Raw genomic sequence first — 26,625 nt, 5'->3', positions numbered from 1 at the left:
ACAAATAACTATTCCACTGTATAATGCACCTGGCACAGTAATTCACAATGAACTTTTTACATTTGTGGCAACAAGCATCAATCATGTTAGAAGATCTTGATGAAAATAATCTGTAAATTAATCATTGAACTAAAATACCTAGGCATGTGCCATAAGTAGAAATTGTTACATATACAGCTCTAAATTATACAAAGTAAATGATACATATGGTATTTTGCATACTTAAACATAAAATTAAATTTTTTTACATAGAAAGCAACTTGGCTCATGAAAGACAACTGTTCTAGCATGAATAAATACTACACTGATCCAAACATTCTCTTCAGTGTTGCACATTCAACTATTAGGAACTTGAAAAGCCTTTGAATTGTGGACACATTCCCATGCAGTAACCTTTCCCAAATTTTCTAGACTCCACAGTAATTCGGTTCTGCACTCCCCAACTTGTTTATTCTCAACTATCTAAATTAAAATGCCTTCTCAAATTCAAGACAATTGATAGTTTTAAGAACAAAATACAACAAAAAACAAACCATAAAAAACACAAAATGCTGGCAGAACTCAGCAGGCCAGACAGCATCTATGGGAGGAGGTAATGACGATGCTTCAGGCCGAAACCCTTCATTAGGAGTGAAGTAACATGGGATGGTCGAGGGGGGAGGGATAAAGCAGAGAGCTGGGAAGTGATTGGCTGGAGGGAAGTGGGCTGGGAGAAGGTGGAGGTCGGTGAGTTGGATGTTCATGCCGGCAGGAAGGAAGCTACCTAGGCAGGAGATAAGGTATTGTACCTAGGGAACATCCAACTCACTGACCTCCGTTGATACCCCTGCCCCCCACCCTTACCCCCATCCCTATCTATTATTTTAGTCTGGGTCTCTTTCTTTCTCTTTTCCCCCCTCACTATAATCTCTCCCCCCAGCCCTACCTTCCTTTCTCTTTTATTTCCCATAATTCTCCATCTTCCCCCTGCCCATGCCGACATGCCGGCTGCCAATAATCCAAATCTCAGGAAAAACAGAGAAGAAATCCCTGCTGCCCAGTAGGCCATGAGTTCAATATCAGGTTTGAGGTCTTAATCTTCAAATACCCTCTCCTCAAATGGCTAAAGGCTATGCAAGTAATTTGAAAACAGTGGCAAGCTTCATCATTAATATCTAGCAACACGTACAACACGCTGGAGGAACTCAGCAGGTCGGGCAGTATCCGTGGAAACAAGCAGTCAACGTTTCAGGCCAAGTCCCTTCGTCAGGACTGAAGAGGGAGGGGGCTCCCTCTCCCTTCCCCCATCCCAGTTTCACTCTACCTCCTCCCCCAGTTGCCTATCACCTCTCTCATGATTCTGCCTTCTTCTACTACACATAGTGCTTTTCCCTTTCATTCCTTCACTTTTCCTGCCTATCCCCTCCCTGCCTCCCCTCCCCCACCCCTTGATCTTTCCTCTGATTGGTTTTTCACCGGCACCTACCAGCCTTCTCCTTCCCACCCTCCCCCCACCTTCTTTATAGGGCCCCTGCCCCCTCCCTCTTCAGTCCTGACAAAGGGTCTCGGCCTGAAACGTTGACTGCTCATTTCCACAGATGCAGCCTGACCTGCTGAATTCCTCCAGCATGTTGTACACGTTGCTTTGACCACAGCATCTGCAGTGTACTGTGTGTGTCATCAATGTCTATCTTTGCCAAAAAGGGGCTTGAGCATATCAAGTGCTACACTTTTACCTAGCCCTTGCCATCAATCTTTATTGAGAGGGCAAAATAGTCCAACAAAATCTTTTGTCTTGTAGACACTGAATTCAAGTGTGTTCAATAAGTATCATCTACACACTGCAATTCCATAACCATAATTTTGGTTCTGGAATGTAGTTGCTATAGGGCAAACAGTTTACCATTAGTTCTGGAGATCTGCTCCAGCGCTGCAGTTTTTTGGATACAAGGTACAACACTACAACCAGAAATTTTGAAAGAAATGTTGAGGCAATGATGGGGTCTTGATTGACACCAATCTTCACTGGTTCTGCTGCAGACTCATTGGTTAACGTCATGAACTCATGTTATTATGAAACAAGCACAATACACAGATGAACTTCCGTGGCAGCACAGCTGGAGAAGATTCAAGGAAGCTTTAAAATGGATTTGAGAAGTTTAGTTAGAGCAAGATTATCTAGAGTATTTGTGATTTGTAAATGAAGATGGGAGATTTATACTAAGATCCGGAAGAACTTATTTCTATTTCTGGAAGCCAAAGACTAGGGACATAAACTGAAATTAATAGGATGAGAATCAACAACTCAGAGCTGCATAATGGAATTAGTCTCAAATACGTTTTTGGCTGGCATGGACACAATCACTACTTCTTTCGCTGTACATTTCAGTGAGAAATTTACTGCTTTCAAGGCCACAGTATCTATTGAAAGAGCAATAGTCTGACGTAAAGAACGGTGCGAATTTTCTCCAAAAATAACACAGAAAAGTGACATTCCAGAGCCATAATCCTCTGTTCCAATCCTGCAGATTCCAAAGCTACAACTTAAATATCAGAATCACCATTCCCCAGGTATACTGCAGCAAACTGATGTGTTTCCAACTTGATTGTTTGTAGGATATCAAAAGATAAATCAACCAAATAAAACCATTAGCGGTAAAGTGACAAACCTACAGAGTGTAACCAAATTTAAAGAGAAGTTTGCATCTCACCTTCCATTTGTAGCTTGCAACTGGACTTGCATCCAATCTCTTTACTGTGGAGGGCTCAGGAAAAGCATCCTGCATTTCAAACAAAATATCACAAATACACACATTATAAACAGGAGCATGTTATAAACATATATTGACTGGGACTTTCATACGATAAAAAGTAGATGAGATTGTCAAATATGATCCAAAAAGTTTCCTTAATCACTATGCAGAAGTCCCAACAAGACAGTGTACGAGACTTGATCTATTAGGGAACAAGACAGGGTAGGTGACAGAAGTTTGTGTGGGGGAACACTTTGCCATTTGTTTCAAGGTAATTACGGAAAAGGGTAGGTTTGACTGTCAGATTGTGATTCTAAACTGGAGACAGGCCAATTCTGATAGCAGCAGAAAGGATCTAGCAAGTATGGACTGGTACATGCTGTTTTCTAGCAAAGGTGGCTTGGTAAGTGGGAAGTCTTCAAACGTGAAATATTGAGAGTACCAAGCTTGCATGTGCAGACAGTATAAAAGGTAAGGATAACAGGTTTAAGAAACCTTGGTTTTCAAGAGATACTGAGGCCCTGGTTAAGAAACAAAAGGAGGTGCATAGCAGGATTTGGCAGGCAAGAAAAAAAATGAGATACCTGGAATATAAGAAACGCAAGAAAACACTTAAGAAATCAGGAGGGTTAAAAGGGATGGGGTTGCTCAAGCAGACAAGGTGCAATAGAATCCTAGGGGCTTCTACAGATATATGTTAAGAGCAAAAGGATTGCAAAGGACAAAATTAGTCCTATGGAAGACCAGAATGGTAATTTATGCATGGAGTCAAGAGATGGGAGAGATCTTAAATGAAATTTTTGCATCTGTGGGAGATTGGTCAAGAAGGTTCAGTCACTTGGCATTCAAGAAGAAGTAGTAAATTGGATTAGACTTTGGCTTTGGGGGAGAAGCAAGAATTCTAGTAGGTGGTTGCTGCTCTGACTGGCCTGTGACTAGTATCGCAACGATCAGCGCTGGGTCCAATGTTGCTTGTCATCTATATCAGTGATCTGGATGATAATGTGGTTAACTGGATCAGCAAATTTGCAGATTAACACCAAAGATTAAGGGTGTAGTAGACAGGGAGGAAGACCATTACAGCAGGATCTGACCAGCTGGAAAAACAGCAGATGGAATTTAATGCAGACAAGTGAGAGGTGTTGCATTTTGGAGGACCAACCAGGGTACACAGTGAGCTGTAGAGCATTGAGCAGAGAGGTAGAAAAAAGGGATCTGGGAATACAGGTCCATAATTCAGTGAAAGTGGCATCACTGGTTGATAGGGTCATAAAAAAAAACTTTTTGGACATTGGCTTTCATAAATCAAAGTATTGAGTACAGGAGTTGTGATGTTATGTTGAAGTTGTATAAGACATTGGTGGGGCACAATTTGGAGCATTGTGTGCCCCACAGGAAAGATGTCAATAAGATTTTTGAAAGAGTATGGAGAAAATGTACAAGGATGTTGCACAGACTGGAGGACCTAAATTATAAGGAAAGATTGAATAAGTTAGAACTTTATTCCCTAAAACATAGGAGATTGAGGAGATTTGATAGCGGTATACAAAATTATGAGGTATAGATGTGGTAAGTGCAAGCAAGCTTTTTCCACTAAGGTTGGGTGAGACTACATCTAGATATCATAGGTCAAGGATGAATGGCGAAATGTTTAAGGGGAACACAAAGGGAAATATCTTCACTCAGAGTGGTGAGTGTGGAACAAGTTGCCAGCGATGGCTGTGATTTCAACGTTCAAGAGAAGTTTGGATAAATACACGGATGGGAGGGGTATGCAGGTCCTTGGGACTAGCCAGTTTAAATGGTTTGGCACAGACTAGATGGGCCTATGTTACTTTTTCTGTGTTGCAGTTTTCTACGACTCTATACACGTCCAAAATTGACAAAAGTGAATTTATTTTCTTCATCTAACTAGACTGCATGATACAGTGTAAGTTTTGTGAACTGCAGTTATCTGCTCACATTCTGTTTTTGTCTGTGGATGCAATGGTGGTCATGGTCATTGGGTTTAACACATGGAAAAAGCAAAGTCAAACCATAAAAAACCCACCCCCGCCCATTGAAAATATTTAATTTATCTACCTAACACTAACCTTTTCTTCTTTGGGTGGTCGACCCCTTTTCCTTGTATTATGTTCTGAAATTTCTGCTGCAGATGAAGTTTGTCTTTTGTCTTCAGATGAAATATGTTTGTTTTTATCTTCTGATGAGGTAAGTGCAGATACCTAAAAAATAATTAGCTTAAAATGAAGGCGCACACCAATAATCCAGAAAACTGCTAAACATTACCTTAAGTGGCATGGATTGTGAAAAGTCACACTTCCAGACAATTTGTAAATCAACTTGGCCCAGACCATCCACTGATGTACTTTGTCTCATCCATTTGGAGTTTTAATACTAACTCAATGTGCTGGATTTTTAAAAATTAACTCAAAGGTAATCAGCTACAGCACAAAGTCCCAGTATTGAGAGGCAAATGAATAAAATACTCTAAATACAGTTTCCTCTGCAGAGTTGGTGTGTGCCTGATAGACCAAATAGTACAGTATCAATTTTGAGAATCTCAGTATCTCAGGGAGACTTGGACATGTTAGATTTCCAGCATCCATCTAAGTGAACTGAATATAGAAATGATTTTCATCACTTTCTCTATGCACTCAGTTAATGTAAGAATAGACTTCATCATCAAACTGAGACTATTGAAAAAATAGTAAACAGCACAGTTGCACCCAGTCAATTTAAGAAAAACAACATTAACATGAAAATACTACTAATATTGAAGAATTCCAAATGATCAATGAGTTTTGACTTTCACAGGTTATTATGAAATCTGAAAAATAAGATAAGGTGCACACAAGAGACTTAACAATAAGATACATGGAGTAGGAAGAAGTGTATTGGCATGGATAGTGGATTGGTTAACCAATAGGCAGAGAGTTGGTATAAATGGGTGTTTCTCCGGTTGGCTGTCAGTGGTGAGTGGGGTGCCGCAGGGGTCAGTGCTGGGCCTACAGCTGTTTACCATTTACATTGATGATTTGGAAGAGGGAACTGAGTGTAGCGTAGCAAAATTTGCTGATGACACTGAGTGGAAAAGCAAATTGTACAGAGGATGTGGAGAGTCTGCAGTGGGATAAATAGGTTAAGTGAGTGGGCCAAGGTCAGGCAGATGGAATACAACGTTGGTAAATGCCAGATCATCCACTTTGGAAGGAATAATAGAAGAGGAGATTATTATTTAAATGGCAAAAGATTGCAGCATGCTGTTGTGCAGAGGAACTTAAGAGTGCTTGTTCATAAATCGGAAAAAGTTGGCTTGCAGGTACAACAGGTTATTAAGAAGGCAAACAGAATGTTGGCCTTCATTGCTAGAGGGATTGAACTCAAGAGCACGGAGATCATGCTGCAACTATACAGGGTACTGGTGAGGCCACACCTGGAGTACAGTATACAGTTCTGTTCTCCATACTTGAGGAAGGATATACTGGCTTTTGGGGCAGTGCAGGTTGATTCCAGGGATGAAGGGGTTAACCTATGAACAGCGATTGAATCGCCTGGGATTATACTCTCTAGAGTTCAGAAGAATGTGGGGGGGGGGGGGGGGGAATCTTATAGAAACATACAAAATTTTGAAAGAGATAGATAAGATAGAAGTAGGAAAGTTGTTTCCATTGGTAGGTGAGATTAGAACTAGGGGACATTGCCTCAAGATTCAGGGGAGATGATTTAGGACACAGATGAGGAGAAACTGTTTTCCCCAGCGAGTGAATCTATGGAATTCTCCGCCCAGGGAAGCAGTTGAGGCATCCTCATTAAATATATTTAAGAAACAATTAGTTGCGTTTTTACATAGTAAGGGAATTAAGAGTTATGGGGAAAAGGCAGGCAGATGAAGCTGAGTTTACGGACAGATCAGCCACAATTTTACTGAACAGCGGGGCAGGCTCGATGGGCTGGATGGCCTACTCCTGTTCCTATTTCTCATGTTCTTATGCATATTCCAATTATGGCCTTTCCAGTCATGCTTTCAAAACTAGAGCTTAAAATAGTTATCTTTAAGGTTCTCCATCAGCATTAAGTCAAGCTTAATACAGATATTAACAATTCCAAAAGGTATTCAGATCATAGAAAATAAAATTCTCTCAAAGAAAATATGGTATTTGTTATTTTAGAAAGATTTGTATTCACACTACAAATAACAAGTTATATTTTGAAGAGAGTTTTTTTTACATAAAGATTACATGTCAATTTAGCAAACTAACTACAATGATGCAATTCTATTAAATCACAAAGCAAAATTAAATCAGATATTGTGCACACGAACTCACAATTTAGTCCTCAGGGAGGGATATACTCACTTTAGAGACACTGGACATGTGGGAAATAACTAAATGATTTATACCAAGAGCAAGGAGGAAGAAAACAGATCAGATGAAGGTAAAACAGAAAATTTCTGTTGTTACAAATTGGGCAAATGGCTGTCAATTTCAAAAAGCTGACGGAACACTAAGATGATTTATTTTTCACATAGTTACTTTGTGAATTGTACAGCACAGAGTCAGAATTTACCATATTGTTATGGCTACCGTGGTTTCAAATACATTGAATTTTATTTAAAATACCAGCATACTAGTTACTTGGTTACTAAAGTTAACATACCTCAGAAATACAGGTTTATACAGGTTCACAATTAGAAAGATTTGACTGTTATAATATGCATAATAAAAAATGATCAAGCAGAAAAGTCTTAATAGAGGTGTACAAGATTATATGAGGCATAGATTGAACAGATAGCTAGAGACGTTGCTGGGTGAAAATGACATATGAGGGGGCATAATTTTAAAGTGAATGCCGAAAATATAGGTGGGGAGATGCCAGAGGTAGGGTTGTTTTTTTTTAAAGGTATGTGGAACACACTGCTGGGCATTGTGGTAGAGGCAGATGCATTAGGGACATTTAAGAGACCCTTAGATTGGAATATGGATGGTAGAAAAATGGAAGCCTATGTAAGTGGGAAGGATTAGATTGATCTTAGTGTAGGTTAAAAGGTCAGCACAACATCATGGGTCAAAGAGTCTGTACTGTGCCGTAGTGTTTTATGTTTTAAGTCAGCTAAGTTATCAATCAACAATTCTATTGCTCACTGATTTGATCAACAACATACCTGAGATATAAAAGGATAATGCTCAGTAGGTACTGCTGTGAAACAAAACCTTAAATTTTAATACAACTGAGGCAGAGCGTGGTAAACTATTTTATTTGCCAAATCCATTTTAAAAGTAAGCCGATTTTAAGAACAAAGTCCGAGGGAAAAAAAGAAAGGAATTAGTAGCACATGGTAGTGAAGGAAATGGGAATAGCTAACAAGAGACAAAGCCTGCTATTGAGGCAGTCAATTCCACGTGATGCCTACAATCTGCATAAAGTTTTCTTTTGAACACAGCTACAGACTTCTGCCAATCACCTTAAATGGGAGAAAATGCATTCAAAACTTCAGTTCCTTTGCTCACTTGACCTCATCTGCCTAGCTAATGGGAACAGTCTTCCCCCCACCAATTCTTATCCAAGTCAGTTCAGACCTAATATATAGCAGATAAATTACCTCAGACTTCTCCAAGGAAAATAACCTAAGATTTTCTCGACAAACAGCGACAAACATTTTTGAGTGCATGTGCCTAAATTGGCAATAATCTTCTAAAAAATTCTCTCTTGTGCCATAATAATTTTGAGCAGATAATCAATTATTAATGAATTATTAATCATAATTATGGACTTTAAGGAAAAAGGAATGTTGCTTATTTACATTGTTTTACTATTAATAAAATTATAACAGAAACAAATTGAAATAAATGAAGCATTTTAGAAAATCTGCATTAAAATATTAAGTTTTTAAAAGAAAATTAACATATATATTAATAATATAACATTTATTTTCTAAATACTTGTGTACACCAGGTCTGAAAGGATTTCAAAACCTATCATCCAACATCACATGTTTTCATCAAGCTGGCGCCAAGCTAACACGAGACATTTCCTGTGAAAACATCTCATTGCTCTCAGGTTGTAAACAAGTCGCACGCTGCTTCATTTGGCAGTAAAGGTAATCATTATGTATCTTTTTATTAGGGGTGGGGTTTAAAGAAGCAAGGGGTGGCCATGTAACCATGCTCTAGACAATCTTCTGATTCAAAACCCATTATCCTGGAGTCATTCCAAATCATTTTCTTCAGGACCTGCATTCCCTAAAATGCCGTGGCCAGAACTTACAGTAAGACTTAGCTGTAGCCTATTAAGTTCATAATTAACTCCGTACTTTTTTGCACCCAATGCCTTTATTTATGAAACATTTCCAAAAGTTTAATTGCTTTCTCAAGATGTCCTATTTCATGTATCTATTCAATTATATCCTTCTAGATTTCTCTGTAATACATTCTCTGCATTCCCTTTCACTCACATAATCTTCCCACTAGCCCTTGCATACCCCCCACACTACCAGTTACTCCTCCTTACTTAAAATTCAGCTAATTTTCATACCATCTGCCACAAGCATGCGCTAGTCTAAGCTAAAAGGAATGAGAACAAACTTACCTGGTTTAAATAAAACTTCAAATAAAGTAAACTTTGTCTGTACAAATGTTAGCATTCTAATTTTAAAATCTATTTAGTTTATAAAATTACTCAACTATTCGAATACTTTTGAACACCAGACATTCAGAAGCATTCCATTTTGCAACAGGTTCAACAGCCGGCAGGGCAAAATTCTGGCAGCAAAGTAAGTCACTGCTGGTTCTGTTCTGTCTTGGATCTCTCCAATCAGTTGGGAACCAGACTCCCAGCCAAAGCAGGCAATTGCAAAACAAGGGTTAGCAGCTCTTCCGCATCACCTGCCTTAATATTGGGAACCAGCTCTTTTCTTCTTTCACAATTTTCCAGTCCGACCAATCTATACCTGCTTACATAAATCCATATATCTGCAATTGCAGAGTATGAATTTTATTCAACACATTTTAACCTTTTATGCCTCAAAACAAATAAACTTTTTCTAATTTGACATCTTATACATAAATATTATTTTTCTTAGGTTCCATCTGACACTTTTCAATCCTTTGTGTAACTAATCCCTCCTTTATAATGGCACATGCCAGTGTCCAACCAATGCCAAGTAACGGAATTCATCAAGAGCAAACATGTTACTTTTGGGATGGAAGACTGTGATTGGTGGAAAACCACAGGTTATCAACCTCAATTATTCCCATTTTAGTCAGAAAAATGAAGTGATCTTAAAGAAGAAATAAACTTCTTATTAGACTTGACAGTATTGATACTGAGTTGACATTCCTGAGGCTCGGAGCCAGAAATAGGGATTTGTCTCGAAATAACAGCTCATCCATCAAGTCAGGCATGTAAAGAAATTTCACCAACCAGTGAATGCTGAATCTTTGAAATTCTTTACCCGTGAGGGCAGTAGAGGGAAAGAGAGTAGCAGTGGAATAAACAAATTTTACAGGCCCAGGCAATTTTGCTATATCACCTCACCAAGGAAATGCACATTCCTTGCATTTCTACCCACTGTATCAAAAAAAATGCTGTCATGAAGACCATCACTGTAAGAGCACCACAGTAGCATATCAGTTAGCACGACATTATTACAGCTTAGGGTGTCAAAATTCAGAGTTGAATACTGGCACCATCTGAAAAGGAACTTGCATGTTTTGTCACTGACATAAGGATTTCATCTGTGTGTTCTGGTTCCCTCCCACAGTCCAAAGACGTACTGGTTAGTAGGTTAACTGATCATTGTAAACTGCCCTATGATTTTTTTCACCCTCTCCATGCTTTGTGGCGCATCAGGTGGTAACCTTGCCGTTTCTTTGGCAATCTGTCTGTTTTTAAATGAGGCCGAGTTGCGAGCTCAATGCTCAACCCAGCACAATGCAAGAAACCAGCCGGATTCATACCCGGGACCACTCACCTCAATATCCAGTGTGGATGGCATACCACCACCAGCCGGTTTTGTCCTATAATTAGGTTAGGATTAAATAGCTGAGCTGCTGGGCAGCTCGTTTGACTGGAAGGACCTATTCCGCACTATATCTCTAAATAAATACATGATTACTTTTAATTCTACTCTCCACTGTGTCAAAACACCTGCTGTCTTGAAGACCACTGTAAATTCCTGTATCAAGAAGAGTGCTCCATGAATGATTGAGTATGAATGTTTACAAAGGGATAACATTTTAAGTTATTTATTATTTTGAGTTGAAAGAGAAAAAGGAGAGTTAATTTCCTCCAGATGATGAATATTAAAGAGCAATTTTAGAATAAGGGGATGATAATCTGAGATGGCATTATTTCCTTGATCCCAGGCCTGTAAAACCCTCCAGAAAGCTTTAAGAGATAGATTTTGAAATTGATGAATACAGAGATTGAGCAGAACAGTTGGCTTTAGTCTCCAGCCATGATCTTAAAAAATTGCAAAGCAGACTTCAAGGACTCGTTCTATTCCTGCTTCTAATTACATGTATGAAGTGGGTATGAAGAAGCATCAGCACCCTGCAGACATATAAATATTTGAGAAACTCAAAAACCAGCAACACTGAAAATAGCATTTCCTAATTAAGTAATAGAAACAGGCCCATGTGGATAGAAATTAGTTGCCAGTTACATTGAACTTCCCTATAACTGTATCTTATGATTCTCTGGCTATCCTCTCAAACCAAACAGGAAGCACAAATGTTTTAATTCACCAGATATACTACATTACCTTACCTTGGATTTAATGAATTCTTCAACTGCATCCACTGCCTGTTGAAAACGTTTCCCTTTCGTAATTTTTATCATTTCCTCCTTGTGAAGATGGTAGGACTTAAGTTGGTCGACTTTGATCCATGCACTGGAACAAAATTTAATCAGTTTCCAGAATCATATACTTTGAATTTCTGTAAAAGGTTTGTCTAAAATTGTTACCAATTCTGAGATCTGTCATTAGCAACATACATTGGCATTTAGTGTGTCTTGATAGAACACACAACTCTCTCAGTCACTGCTACTACATCAGACTAATACAATTAGCTACGGATTATGACTTCCACGTATAAAATTTCAGGAAAAAAACAAAGATAAAGTTCAAGGTAGATTTTAAAGTAGATTCATTATCAAAGAATCATGTTTAATATCACTGGCACATGTGAAACATGTTATGTGGCAGTAATAATACATTTAAATAAAACTAAATTATAATAAATATACATAAAAATTAAAATAAATGTGTAGTACAAAAAGAGAGAAAAAATAATGAGTTAGTGTACATGGGGGTTCATTATCCATTCAGAAATCTGACGGCAGAAAGGACAAAGCTGTTCCTTAAACACTGAGCCTGTCTTCAGGTGCCCGTACCTCCTCCTTGATGGTAGCAATGAGAAAAGGGCACGTCCTGGGTGATGGGGTCCATAATAACTTTTTTAGGCATTGTCATTTGAAAATGTCCTTGAAGCCGGGGGAAGCTTGAGCCCGATATAGCTGGTTGAGTTTGCAACTTAGTGCAACATTTTCCAATCCTGTGCAGTGGCACCTCCATACCAGATGGTGATGCAACTAGCTTGAATGCCCTGCATGGCACATCTGCAGAAATCTGCAAGTGTCCTTGGTGAATATCAATTATCCTCAAACTCCTAGTGAAATACAGCTACTGTTGTGACTTCTTTGTAATTGCATCAATATGTTGAGCCCATGATAGATCTTCAGAGATGTTGACACCCAGGAACTTGAAACTGTTTACCTTTTCCACTGCTGATCCCTCAACGAGGAACGGTATGTGTACCTTTGACTTCCCTTTCCTGAAGTCCAAGGTCTTTGGTTTTACTGATATGGAGTGCGAAGCTGTTGTGACACCACTCAACTAGCTGATCTATCTCACACCTGTCCACCCCCTTGTCACCACCTGAAATTTTGCCAAAAAGTATGTATATGTTGCCATATACTGCCTGGAGATTCATTTTCTTGCAGGCATTTAGGAGAAAATACAGAAATATGAAAAACTGTACATAACAAAGACTGTCAAACATCTGATGTGCAAAAGCAGACAGATCATGCCAGTAATAAATAACAAAAATGTAAATAAATACAGCTTAAGAGAATAGTTGTAGTCCTTAAAAGTGAGTCTCTAGGTTTTGGTGCAGCAGTTATGAATGCTGAAGTTATCCAGAATTATAACAAGCATAATCAATCAATTCAGATGTAATGGAGGAATAACCATAAAGCAACAAGAGATCAATAACACTGTCAAGGACAGTCCCAAGCTGTGAAAGGAGGAAGGTTAGACATGGGGCTGGCTACCAACGCCATTCCATAAAAACATTAGTGCTAGAGAAACACAACAAAACCTCCAAGATCTCATCCCTGGGCGAAGAAGGATCCTCGAAGATAAGTTACACCTGGGGGTAACTTAAAACACTGGTCCAGGACGGAGGACTCTAGCAGCCTATGCCCCAGTTGGGGTGATGGGCTTAAGAAGAACAAGAGATTTTTCCTGGAGTGTTGAGGGTAGGATTACAATGTTCAGTCTAAGACACTGAAGCACTTTGTGAATTTAACAAAACTGTGTGAATTTCACAAGACTACACTTGTCTCTATAACCTGTGAGTGCCGAAATAAACCAAAATATCTACATGAAGTGCTTTCATGAGTGAACTTGTTATGCAGCTGAAGGATAATTTCTCAAAGCACAACTTTGAAAAAAAATCTAGGTACAGGCATGTAAAAATTACAACAAAAATTTAAAAAAATATTTAAATAAAGTTAATCTTGTTAAACAAAACAGAGAAGCACAAACCAATAGAATTCTTTAAAGGTACACTTTAAGAGCATTTCTTCAAGTATTACCCTTTAAAATGACCCAGTTAACCTAGCGAATCGCATTTTGAAAAAAAAAACACACTAAGGTTTTTTTAAAACACCTGTTTAAAAAAATGCAATTACTTACTGATCTTCTGTTCCAAAGAATTTTACAAAGAAGCACTTCTTTCCCCGTGGTTTCTTTAGGTCTTTTGGTGGATTTACAATCTTGAAGCAAATAAAAAGATCAAACATTGTAAATTGGTTATAAAGAATGAAAAAATGTCCACAAAAGGGAGAAAGTAAATCTATCAGAACTTACAGCTGATACAATTTACAAAAACAGAGAAATATCTCAATATCTTTACGACAATTTGAAATTAATTTATAGCATGTCCATATTTATAATCGGATGTAGAATATTTACTGCAACACAATAGCTTCACAACTATATTCTGCATCATGCAATATATAAAAGGCTAGATTCAAAACAGCCAAATTTCTTTTACATAATGTCAATACATTTTCCAATCCAACTTAATCAATAATCACTTTCGGGATCACATTTTTCTAAAACTTATTTAGTTATACCTATAACAAATGCATTAGTAATTATCACTAATTCACACAACTCATAATTTTCAGCTTGGGAATACTTACTGCAAAATTGATCTACCGTTATTTACAACACAAGTATTGCTTAAATATTTAGTCATGTTTCTTTCTAAAGCCATGACACAATTGCTTTGTATCTCCTACTTCAGATTGCCATTGTTGCAACTGAACAGAAATTGCTCACTATAGTTCTCCATACTTCACCCCCATTAACTTACAGGTCCATTTCTTCCTTTCCTTGCTGGTGGGCATTAACCCTACACTAACACAATGTGGGCTGGAAGAGGAGTCAAATAGATTTGTCAAAACAGGGAAAAAGACACAGTTGTAGTATATTATTAAAAAATTCATATAGGCAACATTTCTTTCCGTCATAAGATCATCTGGGACAAATTTGTGGTTTCACTGATCAAATATTTGTGTTGTAACCAGGTTTCATGCACAATAACAAAAAGTAGTTCTATTTACATATTCCTTACTGTTAACTTTGAGCATTTAGAAGCATTCATAATTTTTTACTTCATTCCAAATCCCAGCTGATAACCTTTAACAGCAAATAAAGGAACAAACACGCCCCCAAGATACCCAATAGAGATCAGAAGCCAAAACATTATGTTCTAGAACTTCTTGCATCAATGTATTCCTAGTTTAAACATTTATGTTCCCTTTTGAAGCCACATCACATATGCTTCAGTCAATGTTGCAATAGGTCAAAATTTGCTCAGTCAATAGCTTCGAGTTTTTCTCCATTACCTTCAAGGTTCAGTTGATTCCCTTCTTGTTGCTGAGATTAACAATCAGTTTCAGAGCTCAAATAATTTTGATTGTTTTTGCACAAAAAAAACCAAAATCATTGAAAGCGAGGAACACGAAGTTAATAAAATAGTTAATACAAAAGGGACAAAAAAGCAATATTGTGCAACCAACATAGCCAAGGAATGCGCAGACCAACTTTTGTGCATCCATATTCAAATGACATCTACGTTTCAATTACATTCTAATAGCAAAGCGTTCAAATCATTTTTAAAAAATCACTGAAAGCACATTAAATCTCTTCAAAGAAAAAATAAGGTTTGATATTCCCTAAAGTCTATGTTGTAGAACCAACTGAACAACAAAATGATTTCGTTCTCATAAAAGATCATCTCCATACTACATGACCTATTATTCCCAGTATTTTCTGTAGTAGCTTAATGATTTCCTCATTCAGTGAAAAGGTTCATCCAAATCAGTACACCCATTGGTTCCTAACACAAAACCATTTTTTCTTTCCCGATTTGAGCACTCCTCATCTGGAAATCTAAGATCTCGTTATTCGCGTTTCAATTTCCAGACACATATCAAACGTTCTTCACTTTGTGTTACTGACTCACCTTTCCGGGCCAAGGCGGATATCTACCCAGCTTCCCCCTAGAAAAGGAAAGCAGAAGAAAGCATGTATAAAATAGAATGTGACACTTCTGAAGAATAAAATCATTTGACACTGCTCTAATAAACGCCCTCTACAGTGAGAAGATAGCCGTCACTCACCAAACCAAGTCTCCTACCCGTAAACTCGCTGTCGCCATCTTACTCACAGTCCATCGCCCGCCGGGAAGCGACAGCCCCCACCCTCCCACGTGCTCCGGACTCGGGGTTAAAGGTCAACGCTAATCCCGACTAATTTACTTTCAGTGGCATTACAAATACCTGCCAAGGCTTGGGTTGGCCCAGGTTGAACCGTCGTAGAATGATGCGGGTCCCCTGGAGAAAATAATTACCCCCGAAGCCTTTGAAAATATTCCCTCCGGTGTCGACGGGCGCGCACGCGCACGGCGGCGCGCAGGTCGGGAAGATGGCGGCGGCCGAAGTTTGTGGGGTTTGTTTTTGTTACCGTTGAGGGAGATTGTGATCGTTTCGAGTTCATTTGTCGCCACCAGCAGTGCCGTGGGCGGCAGGCGAACGAAAGGGACGGGCGGGAAATAGCGATAAAGCGTGAAGGGAGAAGCTTGTGGGTCTAATAACATGGCCGAACCGCGGCGGGTCTCTCTGACTACGCTTCCCGTCTCGGCTCCTCTGTTGAAGAAAAAGAAAGAAGAGGACGAAGAGGAGGAGGAAGAAGAGGGGGGAAATGTGAAAAAAGGTGGAATATCCACCATCACGTCACGACACACGTTGGCTCTCTTTGAGTCAAGCGAGAAGAGTTGCCCCGAGTTTTATTACCCCGAGTTAATGCGAGTGCGAAAGGTAAGCAAAGGTTGGCATTCAAGCCAACAGAGTTGCGCTTAAAAGTATAGGACTTGGGTTCAACCAGGAGCCATCCCATTCCCGACCCCTATTATGAAGGCAGTAAATCAAGTATTTTAATAAATCAATCACTTAATGGAGTGGAAACTTCCATGAGCTTTCCGGTCGATGCGTAAAATTAGCCCAGTTATGCTTTTAGTTGCGGTGATCTTCCGCAATGTGATCTTCCTGTGCTGTCAATATTTTCAGTTAGAAGAGTAGATGGTACGCACTGATATGGCAGGCGTGCGACCTAAATAGGAAATCATAGTCCATTGGTTGTCCTGTTTCAGCTCCCCGTTAAGTCGGATTTCTGAGCTATAAACTTTCAATCGGTGATCGATCTGTAGCGCTCACTCTGTTATTACATAACTTCAAACCTGTGTATTGACGGTGTTAATTTAAACATAATCTATCGCCTCCTTCGTCTTCGACTAACCCAGCATCATACAATAGTTTCGTTTTGCAATCGTTCACAACGCTTTTAAGATGCTATGGAGTTGTTTTTCTGATTACACTGATACTCAAATTATTAACGGACAACAATGGCTATATATCGAGGAAAAGGCATTTAAACTTTTAAGGCATTGTATTTTTCTGACGGTTTCCTTGGCTTAAATGTTGTGGCAACGGATTAACGTATATATGTACAGTACTTTGAAAATTTACTAAGTATTTTGAATTATAACTTTTTAAAAATTTAGCTTTAACAAAAATTATTTTATATTTTAGGTGTTATCATTTAAGCAGACAGGTAGTTGCATTCTTGTCACTAGTGCTTGGCACTGTAACGTACTTTTTATAAAGACTCCTTGACGGTCTGTGTTATTTTTGTTCCCTATCTTACCTTCACTCTGAATTGTCTTTGGCACACTTCAACCAAGGACCAAAACTGAGAAATGGGTTTCTCATCTGCTTGAGCATGTTGCATTATCAGTTTAAACAAATTCAGATTTCTTGCATTTTTTTCGTGGTGCAGCTAAACAGTTTTGCTTAGTATTAACTTGTGTTCTCTCTCCACAAGCAATTTTGGCGTGATCCTTTCTACAATTCTCCTTCTGGTTCCATTTTGACAACAGCTTCAATCTTCATCTTTGTCACACATCCTTTGATTTTTTTACTTTCTCCAACTGTCCTCAACAATCTATTAACCAGACTGCTCCATGCACAGTAAACAGGATTACTTCAATAATCCCGATTTCTTCTTGTATTTCCCAGTCTTCTGAGTGAAGCACTAATTGTTTCTCTTTCCATAGATACTACACAACTAGCAGAGCATTTCCTTGACTTTGTTTTTACTTCCTAAAATGTAAACATAAAAAAACATAGAAAATAAAAGCACAGAATGGCCAAATGGCTTATCAAGACTATTCTGCCATTAACTGCAATTGGTTAAATCAGACATTTCAATGCCATATTCTCACAACTCAGTGATGCCTTTTGCATAAATCTAAAATATTCAGAAACTTAGCTGTTAAAGCCCTCTGTGGTGAAGGATTTCACAGGCTCAGTACTCTGAAATAAATTCTTCTTAGCTCAGTCCTAAATCTCACCCCAACCTGAGATGTGACTTCCCCCACTCCTCCATTCTAAACAACAAGGAGACCACACCTAATACAAGTCTTATAATCCATTAAAAAAAGTTGTAAGTTTCAATCTTCCATCATTCTTTGGCTTTGGAATGCCATTTGTCTTGGAATATGGTGGGGGAAGGGGATGGAATTAAGCAAAACCCTTGGGAATCAAGAGAGAACATGCAAATTCATGTAAATAGTACCTGAAGCTGGGATTGAACCTAGATCTGTAGTGCTGAGAGGCAGTGCCATAGGGCTGCTCCTAACAGCAAGTTACATTTTAAATAGGGAGGTAGGCAACAGCACCCTGATTTGGGATCTGTGTGTTCAAATTGATGAATTGAATGTTAGTTCAAAACTGGCTGTGAGGCTTATTTTGAAAACTTTTGTCAATCTGAGTGTGCTTCGTAATAATCTTAATGAAAGTGAGGAGCTTCCTTCAGACGAAATGTGTATTTTTGGTTTAAGTACCAGTGAAGTGACAGAAATAAGGAATCAAGTTGGATTTCTTTGCAGTGAAGTGAGATCATGAGCTCAACTTTATTAAATGTTTCATCCTGGGACTTGTTCTGTATCACATCAATGGTTTGGCATGAATTTAGTGCCCAACAATCTTATTTGGCTCAAATAGAATGTTTTTTTTAATTGTACAGATAATATGCTGTGAGGAGCAAAACAATGAAGCAATAATTTAGGATAATCCTATCTTTAGTGCAAAGCAATCAAGTAATTTGCTTGTGAAATTATGTTAAACAAAGTTGTAATTTCATAAACCGATGTTTAACTTGGTTCTAATTTTCTTTTAGTTCCTGTTGTTCATGCGGGGGGGGGGGGGGGGGGTGCAAACTCTTTTTACAGCTGTTGTAGAATAATGACACATTGAAATCTTAATTTATAAGGAGTTTATTCAGAAAGAAATTCAACATTGTATCACAATTCAAATGGAGAAAATCTGGTCAACTTTATGACTTTTAATTTGAAAATTGCATTTAGAAAATGGAATTTAATGCAAAGAAGTGTAGGGTGTTTCACTTTGGAAGGAGGGGTGGAGTATGCAGAGAGTGGTAGAACAGATGGATCTGGGGATCAATAATTCTTTGAAAGTGGCATCACAGATAGACAGAGAAATAAAGAAAGCTTTTGTCAAGTTGGCCTTCATAAATCAATGTACCTAGTACAGGTCCTGATGAAGGGTCTCAACCTGAAACTTCAACTGTTTATTCATTTCCATAAATGTTGACTGACCTGAGTTTTTCCAACATTTTGTATGTGTTGCAATGAGTGCAGGATTTGGGATGTTGTTGTATAAGACATTGTTGAGACCTAAATGTGTGCAGTTCTGGTTGCCTACTTACCCACAGGAAAGATATCAATAAGATATCTACCTTTTTGTATCTCCTTTACCATAGCATTGGAGGGGGATAGGAACAGAAAAGTTAGGGAAGTGTTTAATTGGAGTAAGGGGAAATATGAAGCTATCAGGCAGGAACTTAGAAGCATAAATTGGGAATAGGTGTTCTCAGAGAAATGTGGCAAATGTTCAGGGGTATTTGCGTGGAGTTCTGCATTGGTATGTTCCAATGAGACGGAAAGGATGGTAGGGTACAGAGGCTGTACGAAGTGGTGTACCAAGGCTGTTGAAAAACTAGTCAAGGAGAAAAGAGCTTACGAAAGGTTCAAAAAAACTAAATGATAGAGATCTAGAAGATTATAAAGCCAGCAGGAAGGAGTTTAAGAATGAAATTGGGTGAGCCAGAAGGGGCCATGAGAAGACCTTGGTGAGCAAGATTAAGGAAAACCCCAAGGCATTCTACAAGTATGTGAAGAGCAAGAGGATAAGACGAGAAAAAATAGGACCTATCAAGTGTGACAGTGGAAAAGTGTGTATGTAACTGGAGGATAGCAGAGGTACTTAGTGAATACTGAAGCAAAGTATTCATTATGGAAAAGGATCTTGGCGATTGTAGGGATGACTTACAGTGGACTGAAAAGCTTGAACATATAGGACATTAAGAAAGAGGATGTGCTGGAGCTTATGGAAAGCATCAAGTTGGATAAGTCTCTGGGACCGGATGAGATGTACCCCAGGCTACTGTGGGAAGCGAGGGAGGTGATTGCTGAGTCTCTGGCAATGATCTTTGCATCATCAATGGGGACAGGAAAAGTTCTTGAGGATTGGAGGATTGCAGATGTTGTTCCCTTATTCAAGAAAGGGAATAGAGATGACCCAGGAAATTATAGACCAGTGAGTCTTACTTCAGTGGTTGGTAAGTTGATGGAGAAGCTCCTGAGAGGCAGGATTTATGAACGTTTGGAGAGGCATAATATGATTAGGAATAGTCAGCACGACTTTCTCAAAGGCACATCGTGCCTCACGAGCCTGATTGAATTTTTTGAGGATGTGACTAAACACATTGAAGGTAGAGCAGTAGATGTGTATATGGATTTCAGCAAATGATTTGTTAAGCTACCCCATGCAAGGAGGCATGAGATCCAAGGGGACCTTGCTTTGTGGATCCAGAATTGGCTTGCCTACAGATGGCAAAGAGTGGTTGTAGACGGGTCATATTCTGCTTGGAGGTCGGTGACCAGGGGTGTGCCTCAAGGATCTGTCTGGGACCCCTTCTCTTCGGGATTTTTATAAACACCCTGGATGAGGAAGTGGAGGGATGGGTTAGTAAATTTGCTGATGACACAAAGGTTGGGGGTGTTGTGGATAGTGTGGAGGGCCGTCAGAGGATACAGTGGGACATCAATAGGATGTGAAACTAGGCTGAGAAGTGGCAGATGGAGTTCAACCCAGATAAGTGTGAGATGGTTCATTTTGGTAGGTCAAATATGATGGCAGAATATAGTATTAATGGTAAGATTCTTGGCATTGTGGAGGATCAGAGAGATCTTGGGGTCCGAGTCCATAGGACACTCAAAGCTGCTGCACAGGTTGACTCTGTGGTTAAGAAGGCAAACGGTGCATTGGCCTTCATCAACCATGGGATTGAGTTCAAGAGCCGAGAAGTAATGCTACAGCTATATGGGACCCATCCTTGAAATGAGGATTTGAGGACCTGAGTTTATAAGGGAAGTTGAATAGGATGGGACTTTATTACTTGGAGCACAAGAGAATGAGGGGAGATTTACCAGAGGTAGTAAAATAGCGGGATATAGATAGGGTAAATGAAAACAGGCTCTTTCCACTGAGGTTGGCTAAGATTAGAACTAATGGTCATGTGTTGAGGATGAAAGGTGAAATGTTTAAGGGGACCATGAGGGGAACTTGTGCACTCGGTGGTGAGAACTTGGAACTAGCTGCCAACTGAAATGGTGGATGCGGGCTCGATTTCAACATTTAAGAGAAATTTGAATAGGTACATGGATGGAAGGGGTAGGGTTGGCTAAGCCTGGGTGCAGGTTGATGGGACTCAGCAGAATTGTAGTTCAGCATGGACTAGATGGACTGTACGGCTTGTTTCTGTGCTATTGTGTTCTATGACTTTGAAAAAGAGTAAAAACAAACTAAATTCAAAACTAAACAAAATATTGTGGGACGTGATATGTTTAGTAACTATTAATCCTGTAAGTGTATGAATACATTATCAATGCATTAATAACTTTCATTTTTCTGACTGCTGAATTGGCTTTCTTGACTCTCACACATGCACAATTTTCAATTTCCATTCACCAGGAGGCAGCTAGGTGATCGGTTACTATAGCCGATTTTCCTGTTTTGGATTTCCATGAATAGATAGGTGATGATGTCACATTGCACAAATTGTATTTTAGCATTTGTACTGTGGCAATCTAATTCAAAGTTAGGTGCATTCGTCCCTCTTTGTCAGTGATGATGTGCAGTGCATTCTTTCTCTTCAGAAAGCATATGTCTCATGTAATCTACTTCGCATTTAAACTTGAACTGAATTTCCACCTTGTTTCAATTTTGATCTTAACTAGCATTCACAGTCATCAGTGTAGGTTCTACAGGTGGTCTACTGTGATAATTACTGAACAATAGATTTGTGTAATAAACATATTTTAATAAGAGATCCTAGAGAGCAATTCCCAAGATGAATCTTACTTTGATTAAATAGTAGCGTTCTTGAGAAGAAAAAACATTTTGGAGAAAACATTAACTACATTATCTTGGCTATTAATTTTTATCGGTATAGGTGGAAATAATGCTGGCAGGTAAAATTAATGAAATTGTATAAATGGCTCTTATTTTCTGCAGAATGTGTTCTAATTTTGAAAATGCATTAGGTAGAAAAATAATCAGACTTAAATATTTGGAGCTAAGTATTGAATCTGTTGATTTTGGGCTCCTCAATATTATTCTGGCTTGAGCATACATTTAGAACAGTTGAGGGGGTATTTCTTTCGTCAGGTTGGTGAATCTGGAATTCATTGTCCCAGGTGGCTGTGGAGGCCAAGCAGTTGGGTATATTTAAAGTGAAAGTTGATAGGTTCATGATTAGTCAGTGTCAAAGGTTATAGGGGAAGACAGGAGAATGAGAATGAGAGAGAGAGATAATAAATCAGCCATGATGGATTGGTAGAGCAGGTTTGATGGTCCGAAGGAGCCGATTTCAGTCATATGTCTTATGATCTAAAAGTTGCTTCTTTCCTCATTGTTTATTACCTACTAGTTCCAGACCAGTTGTGTCCATTTGGTGTGACGGTTCACAGAAGTAGTTAGTTTTTATATATATATTAGCTTATATCTCATTTAAGTAGCTGGATCTTATTAATTCTGTGAATACAAATGCAACAAATTGTTGATGTTGGAAGTGTTCGTGTTCAGCAGGGATCCAGTCTGGGGCTTCTGTTGTTGGTGATGCATGTAAATGACTTGGATGAAAATGTGTATGCGTGGGTTTGTAAGTTTTTAGATGACTCAAAAATTAGTGGCATTGTAGATTGTGTTGAATGTTGTCAAAGGATACAGCTAGAGATGGAGCAGTTGCAAGTTGCGGATGGAGTTCAATCTGGGTAAGTGGTGTTGCATATTGGGAGGTCAAATGTAAAGTGAAAGGACCTAGTTAATAACAAGACCTTTTTTGCAATGATGCACTGAGGAATTTTGTAATCCATGTTCATAGCTCCCTGCAATTGGTCCCACAAGTTGATAAGTGGTAAAGTCGATGTGTAGCATGCTTGGTTTTAGTGGAGGAGGCATTAAGTTCAGTAGTCCAGAAGTTAGATTGCAGCTTTATAAAGCATTGGTTAAGATGCAACTAGATTCAGTTCTGGTCTTCCAATTATAGGAAGAATATGGAGGCTGTAGAGAAGGTTCAGAAATGGTATACCAGGATGCTGTTGGACTAAAGGGCATATACTGTAAGGAGAAATTGAGCAAACTGATGCTCATTTTCTCTGGATTGGCAGAGACTGATTGGGAACCTGGTGGAAGTTCATTAAATTATGAGAGCTAAAGAGTACTAATGCCCTTTTACAAGGTTAAAATGTCTAATACTAGAGAGGGAGAATGCTCAGAAGAGATGTGCAGGACATATTCTTTCTGCATAGATCATGCTTGGTACTTAGAATGTGCTGCCAGAGGTGTTGGTGATAGTGACAGGTGGAATAGAGGCATTTAAGACATTTATAGATAGGTACTTGTATATGCAGAGAATGGATGGATATGGACCATGTGCAAACAGAAGGGATTAGGTGTAATTAGCTTAAATTACTTTGGCACTACAATTCAGGTTGAAAGGCCTGTTAGGGGAAGAAATCAAAGCAATTATGTAGAACTGACCTGTTACTATGCTGTTCATTCTGTGTTTTATCTGAAGTAAGATAGAAAATGCAATAAAGATTCAGTAGGTTAGGTTGCATTAGTGAAAAATTAAAAAGACTTTTCATCTGAATAATGAATATAGAGAAAGCAAGTTGGGTTTTAAGTTTCTTTCTTTCTTTTCTTTCTAAATCTTTTTATTAATATTAGTAATATGGACAGAATACAGATGATATATTGATAAAGAAATTACCAACATACACATTCCATTACATATGAAAAAAAAACATACGTAATAGTTACAATATAAATGAGTTTACCAAGACATAAGCCATAAGATATATGTATGAACATAGTAAATCTAAATATTTCATAATGTATAATATAAAAAAAACAGAAAAAAGAAAGGAAAAAAAAATTTATATAATGCAAAACTAACTAATCTAATCTAATAACTATAACTAATAAGTAATATAAAAGAAAAAAAAAACAAACAAAAGAGAAGGAAAAAAAAAGTGGGCTGTTTATAATATCTCACAAAAATAAGTATTCATCAATGCCGTCACTTCCGGTCCTCTCAAAATACATAAGCTAAAAGCTGGGAAATCAAATGTACTTGGCACAGGGTCATATTACATCATATGAAAATGTTGAATAAATGGTCTCCATAACTTTTCAAATTTAATAGAAGTCTCAAAAGTACCACTTCTAATTTTTTCTAAATTTAAACATAACATAGTTTGAGAGAACCAATTAAATACAGTGGGAGGATCAATTTCTTTCCAATTCAACAATATAGATCTTCTAGCCATCAGAGTTAGAAATGCAATCATTCGACGGGCTGAAGAAGATAAATGCTGTGAATCTAACATTGGTAAACCAAAAATTGCGGTAATAGGATGAGGTTGTAAATCAATATTCAAAACCGCAGAAATAATATCAAAAATATCTTTCCAATATTTCTCCAAAAATGAACACGACCCAAACATGTGAGTTAAAGACGCAATTTCAGAATGACATCTATCACAAATAGGACTTGTATAAGAGTAAAAATGAGCTAATTTATCCTTGGACATATGGGCCCTATGTACAACCTTAAATTGTATTAGTGAATGTTTGGCACATAACGATGATGTATTAACTAATTGAAGAATTCTATCCCAATTCTCACTAGAAATACTAAAACTAAGCTCTCTTTCCCAATCCTGTTTAGTCTTATAAAGGGGCTCTGAACGTATCTTCATAATTATATTATAAAGTTTTGAAATAAGCCCTTTTTGAAAAGGGTCTAATTCAAATAAACTCTCCAAGGTATCTGAAGGCACAAAATTTGGAAACGTAGAGAGTACAGAACTTAAAAAATGTCTAATCTGTAAATATCTAAAAAAATGAAATCTCGGCAAGTTATATCTGTTGGATAATTGTTCAAAAGACATGAAACAATTATCTAAAAATAAATCAGAAAATCTTAGTAATCCCTTAGTTTTCCAAGCTGAATAAGCTTGATCTATAATGGAAGGGTGAAAAAAACAATTAGATACAATAGGACTATTTAAAACGAATTGAGTCAACCCAAAAAATCTCCGAAATTGAAACCATATACGCAATGTATGTTTAACTATCGGGTTGTCAATTCGTTTCGGCAATTTAGAAAGAGCAAAAGGGAGAAAAGTCCCTAAAATAGAACCCAAAGCATAAGCTGATACCGATTTAGTTTCTAAACTTACCCAACAAGGGCCAAAAGATCCACCCCCATCTTTCAACCAGCATAACAAATATCTAATATTAACTGCCCAATAGTAAAATCTGAAATTAGGTAATGCTAACCCGCCTTCCTTTTTTGTCTTCTGTAAATATGTTTTACCTAACCTGGGATTTTTATACTGCCATATATATGAAGAAATTTTAGAGTCAACATTAGTAAAAAAAGATTTCGGGATAAAAATTGGTATCGCTTGAAAAATATATAAAAACTTAGGTAAAATAACCATCTTAATAGCATTAATCCTACCTATTAGAGATAGAGACAAAGGTGACCACTTAGTAAACAAACCTTTAATCTGATCAATTAAGGGTAAAAAATTAAATCCAAATAAATCTTTATGGTTCTTTGTGATTTTGATCCCTAAATAAGTAAAAGAGTCATTAACTAATTTAAAGGGTAATAAGTTTCTGAGAATCTAGGGTTGGGTTTCTTTTTAAGGCAAAGTGAATATTTGTGATTTGATAAGACGAGGGTTGTTACAAAGATGAACGGTTGATGAAGTCAGCAGGTTGATTAGTCGGTGAGGGTAATTGAAAAAGAGAAACACCGGGAAATCTGCAGAATACAATGCTTTCGGAAAAGAGGAGAATGGGAAACACAGCTAGGTGGAAATTTCCAACAAAATTAATGAAAGTGCTATGTAATTTTGAGAAGCAGTGCCATTGTGATCATAAAACATAGGAGCAGAATTAAGCTCATCGTGTCTGCTCCACCAGTTCATCATGGCTGAACTATTCTCCCTCTTAACCCCATTATCCTGCCTTTTCCCCATAACCTTTGATGCCCTTACTAATCAAGGACTTTTCAACCTCTGCCTTAAATATATCCAATGACTTGGCCTCCATAGTTGTCTGTGGCAACGTGATACACAAATTCACCACCCTCTATCTAAAGAAATTCCTCATTTGTTGTTTAAAGGCTCTGCTCTCTGATCCCAGAATCTCCCACTGTTGGAAACATCCTCTGCATGTCCTTGCTATCTAAGCCTTTCAGTATTCGGTAGATTTCAGTGAAATCCCCTCATTCTTTTAATCACCAGTGAGTACAGTCCCAGAGCTATCTCTGCATGTATTAGCCCTTTCATTCCTGTGATCATTCTCCTAAAACTCT

At 38.1% G+C, this 26,625-nt stretch overlaps 2 protein-coding genes across 5 annotated transcripts in view; one reads left to right on the top strand and one right to left on the bottom strand.

Annotated features, from left to right (window-relative positions):
* glyr1 (glyoxylate reductase 1 homolog (Arabidopsis)) overlaps window positions 1-15,807 on the bottom strand; it is a 50,668-nt gene extending 34,861 nt beyond the window's left edge. For both annotated transcript variants that reach the window (XM_059979219.1, XM_059979220.1), the window contains exons 1-6: window positions 15,711-15,807; window positions 15,554-15,590; window positions 13,714-13,793; window positions 11,502-11,625; window positions 4,826-4,957; window positions 2,691-2,759 (exon numbers count right to left, since the gene is read on the bottom strand). In XM_059979219.1, coding sequence (XP_059835202.1) covers window positions 2,691-2,759; window positions 4,826-4,957; window positions 11,502-11,625; window positions 13,714-13,793; window positions 15,554-15,590; window positions 15,711-15,748 — 480 coding nt within the window. In that variant the 5' untranslated portion in view covers window positions 15,749-15,807. The remainder of the gene's footprint in view (window positions 1-2,690; window positions 2,760-4,825; window positions 4,958-11,501; window positions 11,626-13,713; window positions 13,794-15,553; window positions 15,591-15,710) is intronic.
* Window positions 15,808-15,965: 158 nt separating this feature from the next.
* The window catches only part of LOC132399156 (ubinuclein-1-like), a 61,240-nt gene continuing 50,580 nt past the window's right edge, over window positions 15,966-26,625 (top strand). The window contains exon 1 of one of the 3 annotated variants that reach the window (XM_059979217.1): window positions 15,966-16,406. In XM_059979217.1, the coding sequence (XP_059835200.1) occupies window positions 16,185-16,406 (222 nt within the window). In that variant the 5' untranslated portion in view covers window positions 15,966-16,184. The remainder of the gene's footprint in view (window positions 16,407-26,625) is intronic. The other 2 variants (XM_059979216.1, XM_059979215.1) reach the window with 2 other exon arrangements.

This window comes from Hypanus sabinus, chromosome 9, assembly GCF_030144855.1.
Source record: "Hypanus sabinus isolate sHypSab1 chromosome 9, sHypSab1.hap1, whole genome shotgun sequence".
Lineage (NCBI taxonomy): Eukaryota > Metazoa > Chordata > Chondrichthyes > Myliobatiformes > Dasyatidae > Hypanus > Hypanus sabinus.
The sequence above is the reverse complement of the archived record's forward strand: the minus strand, read 5'-3'. Positions and strand labels throughout refer to the sequence as shown.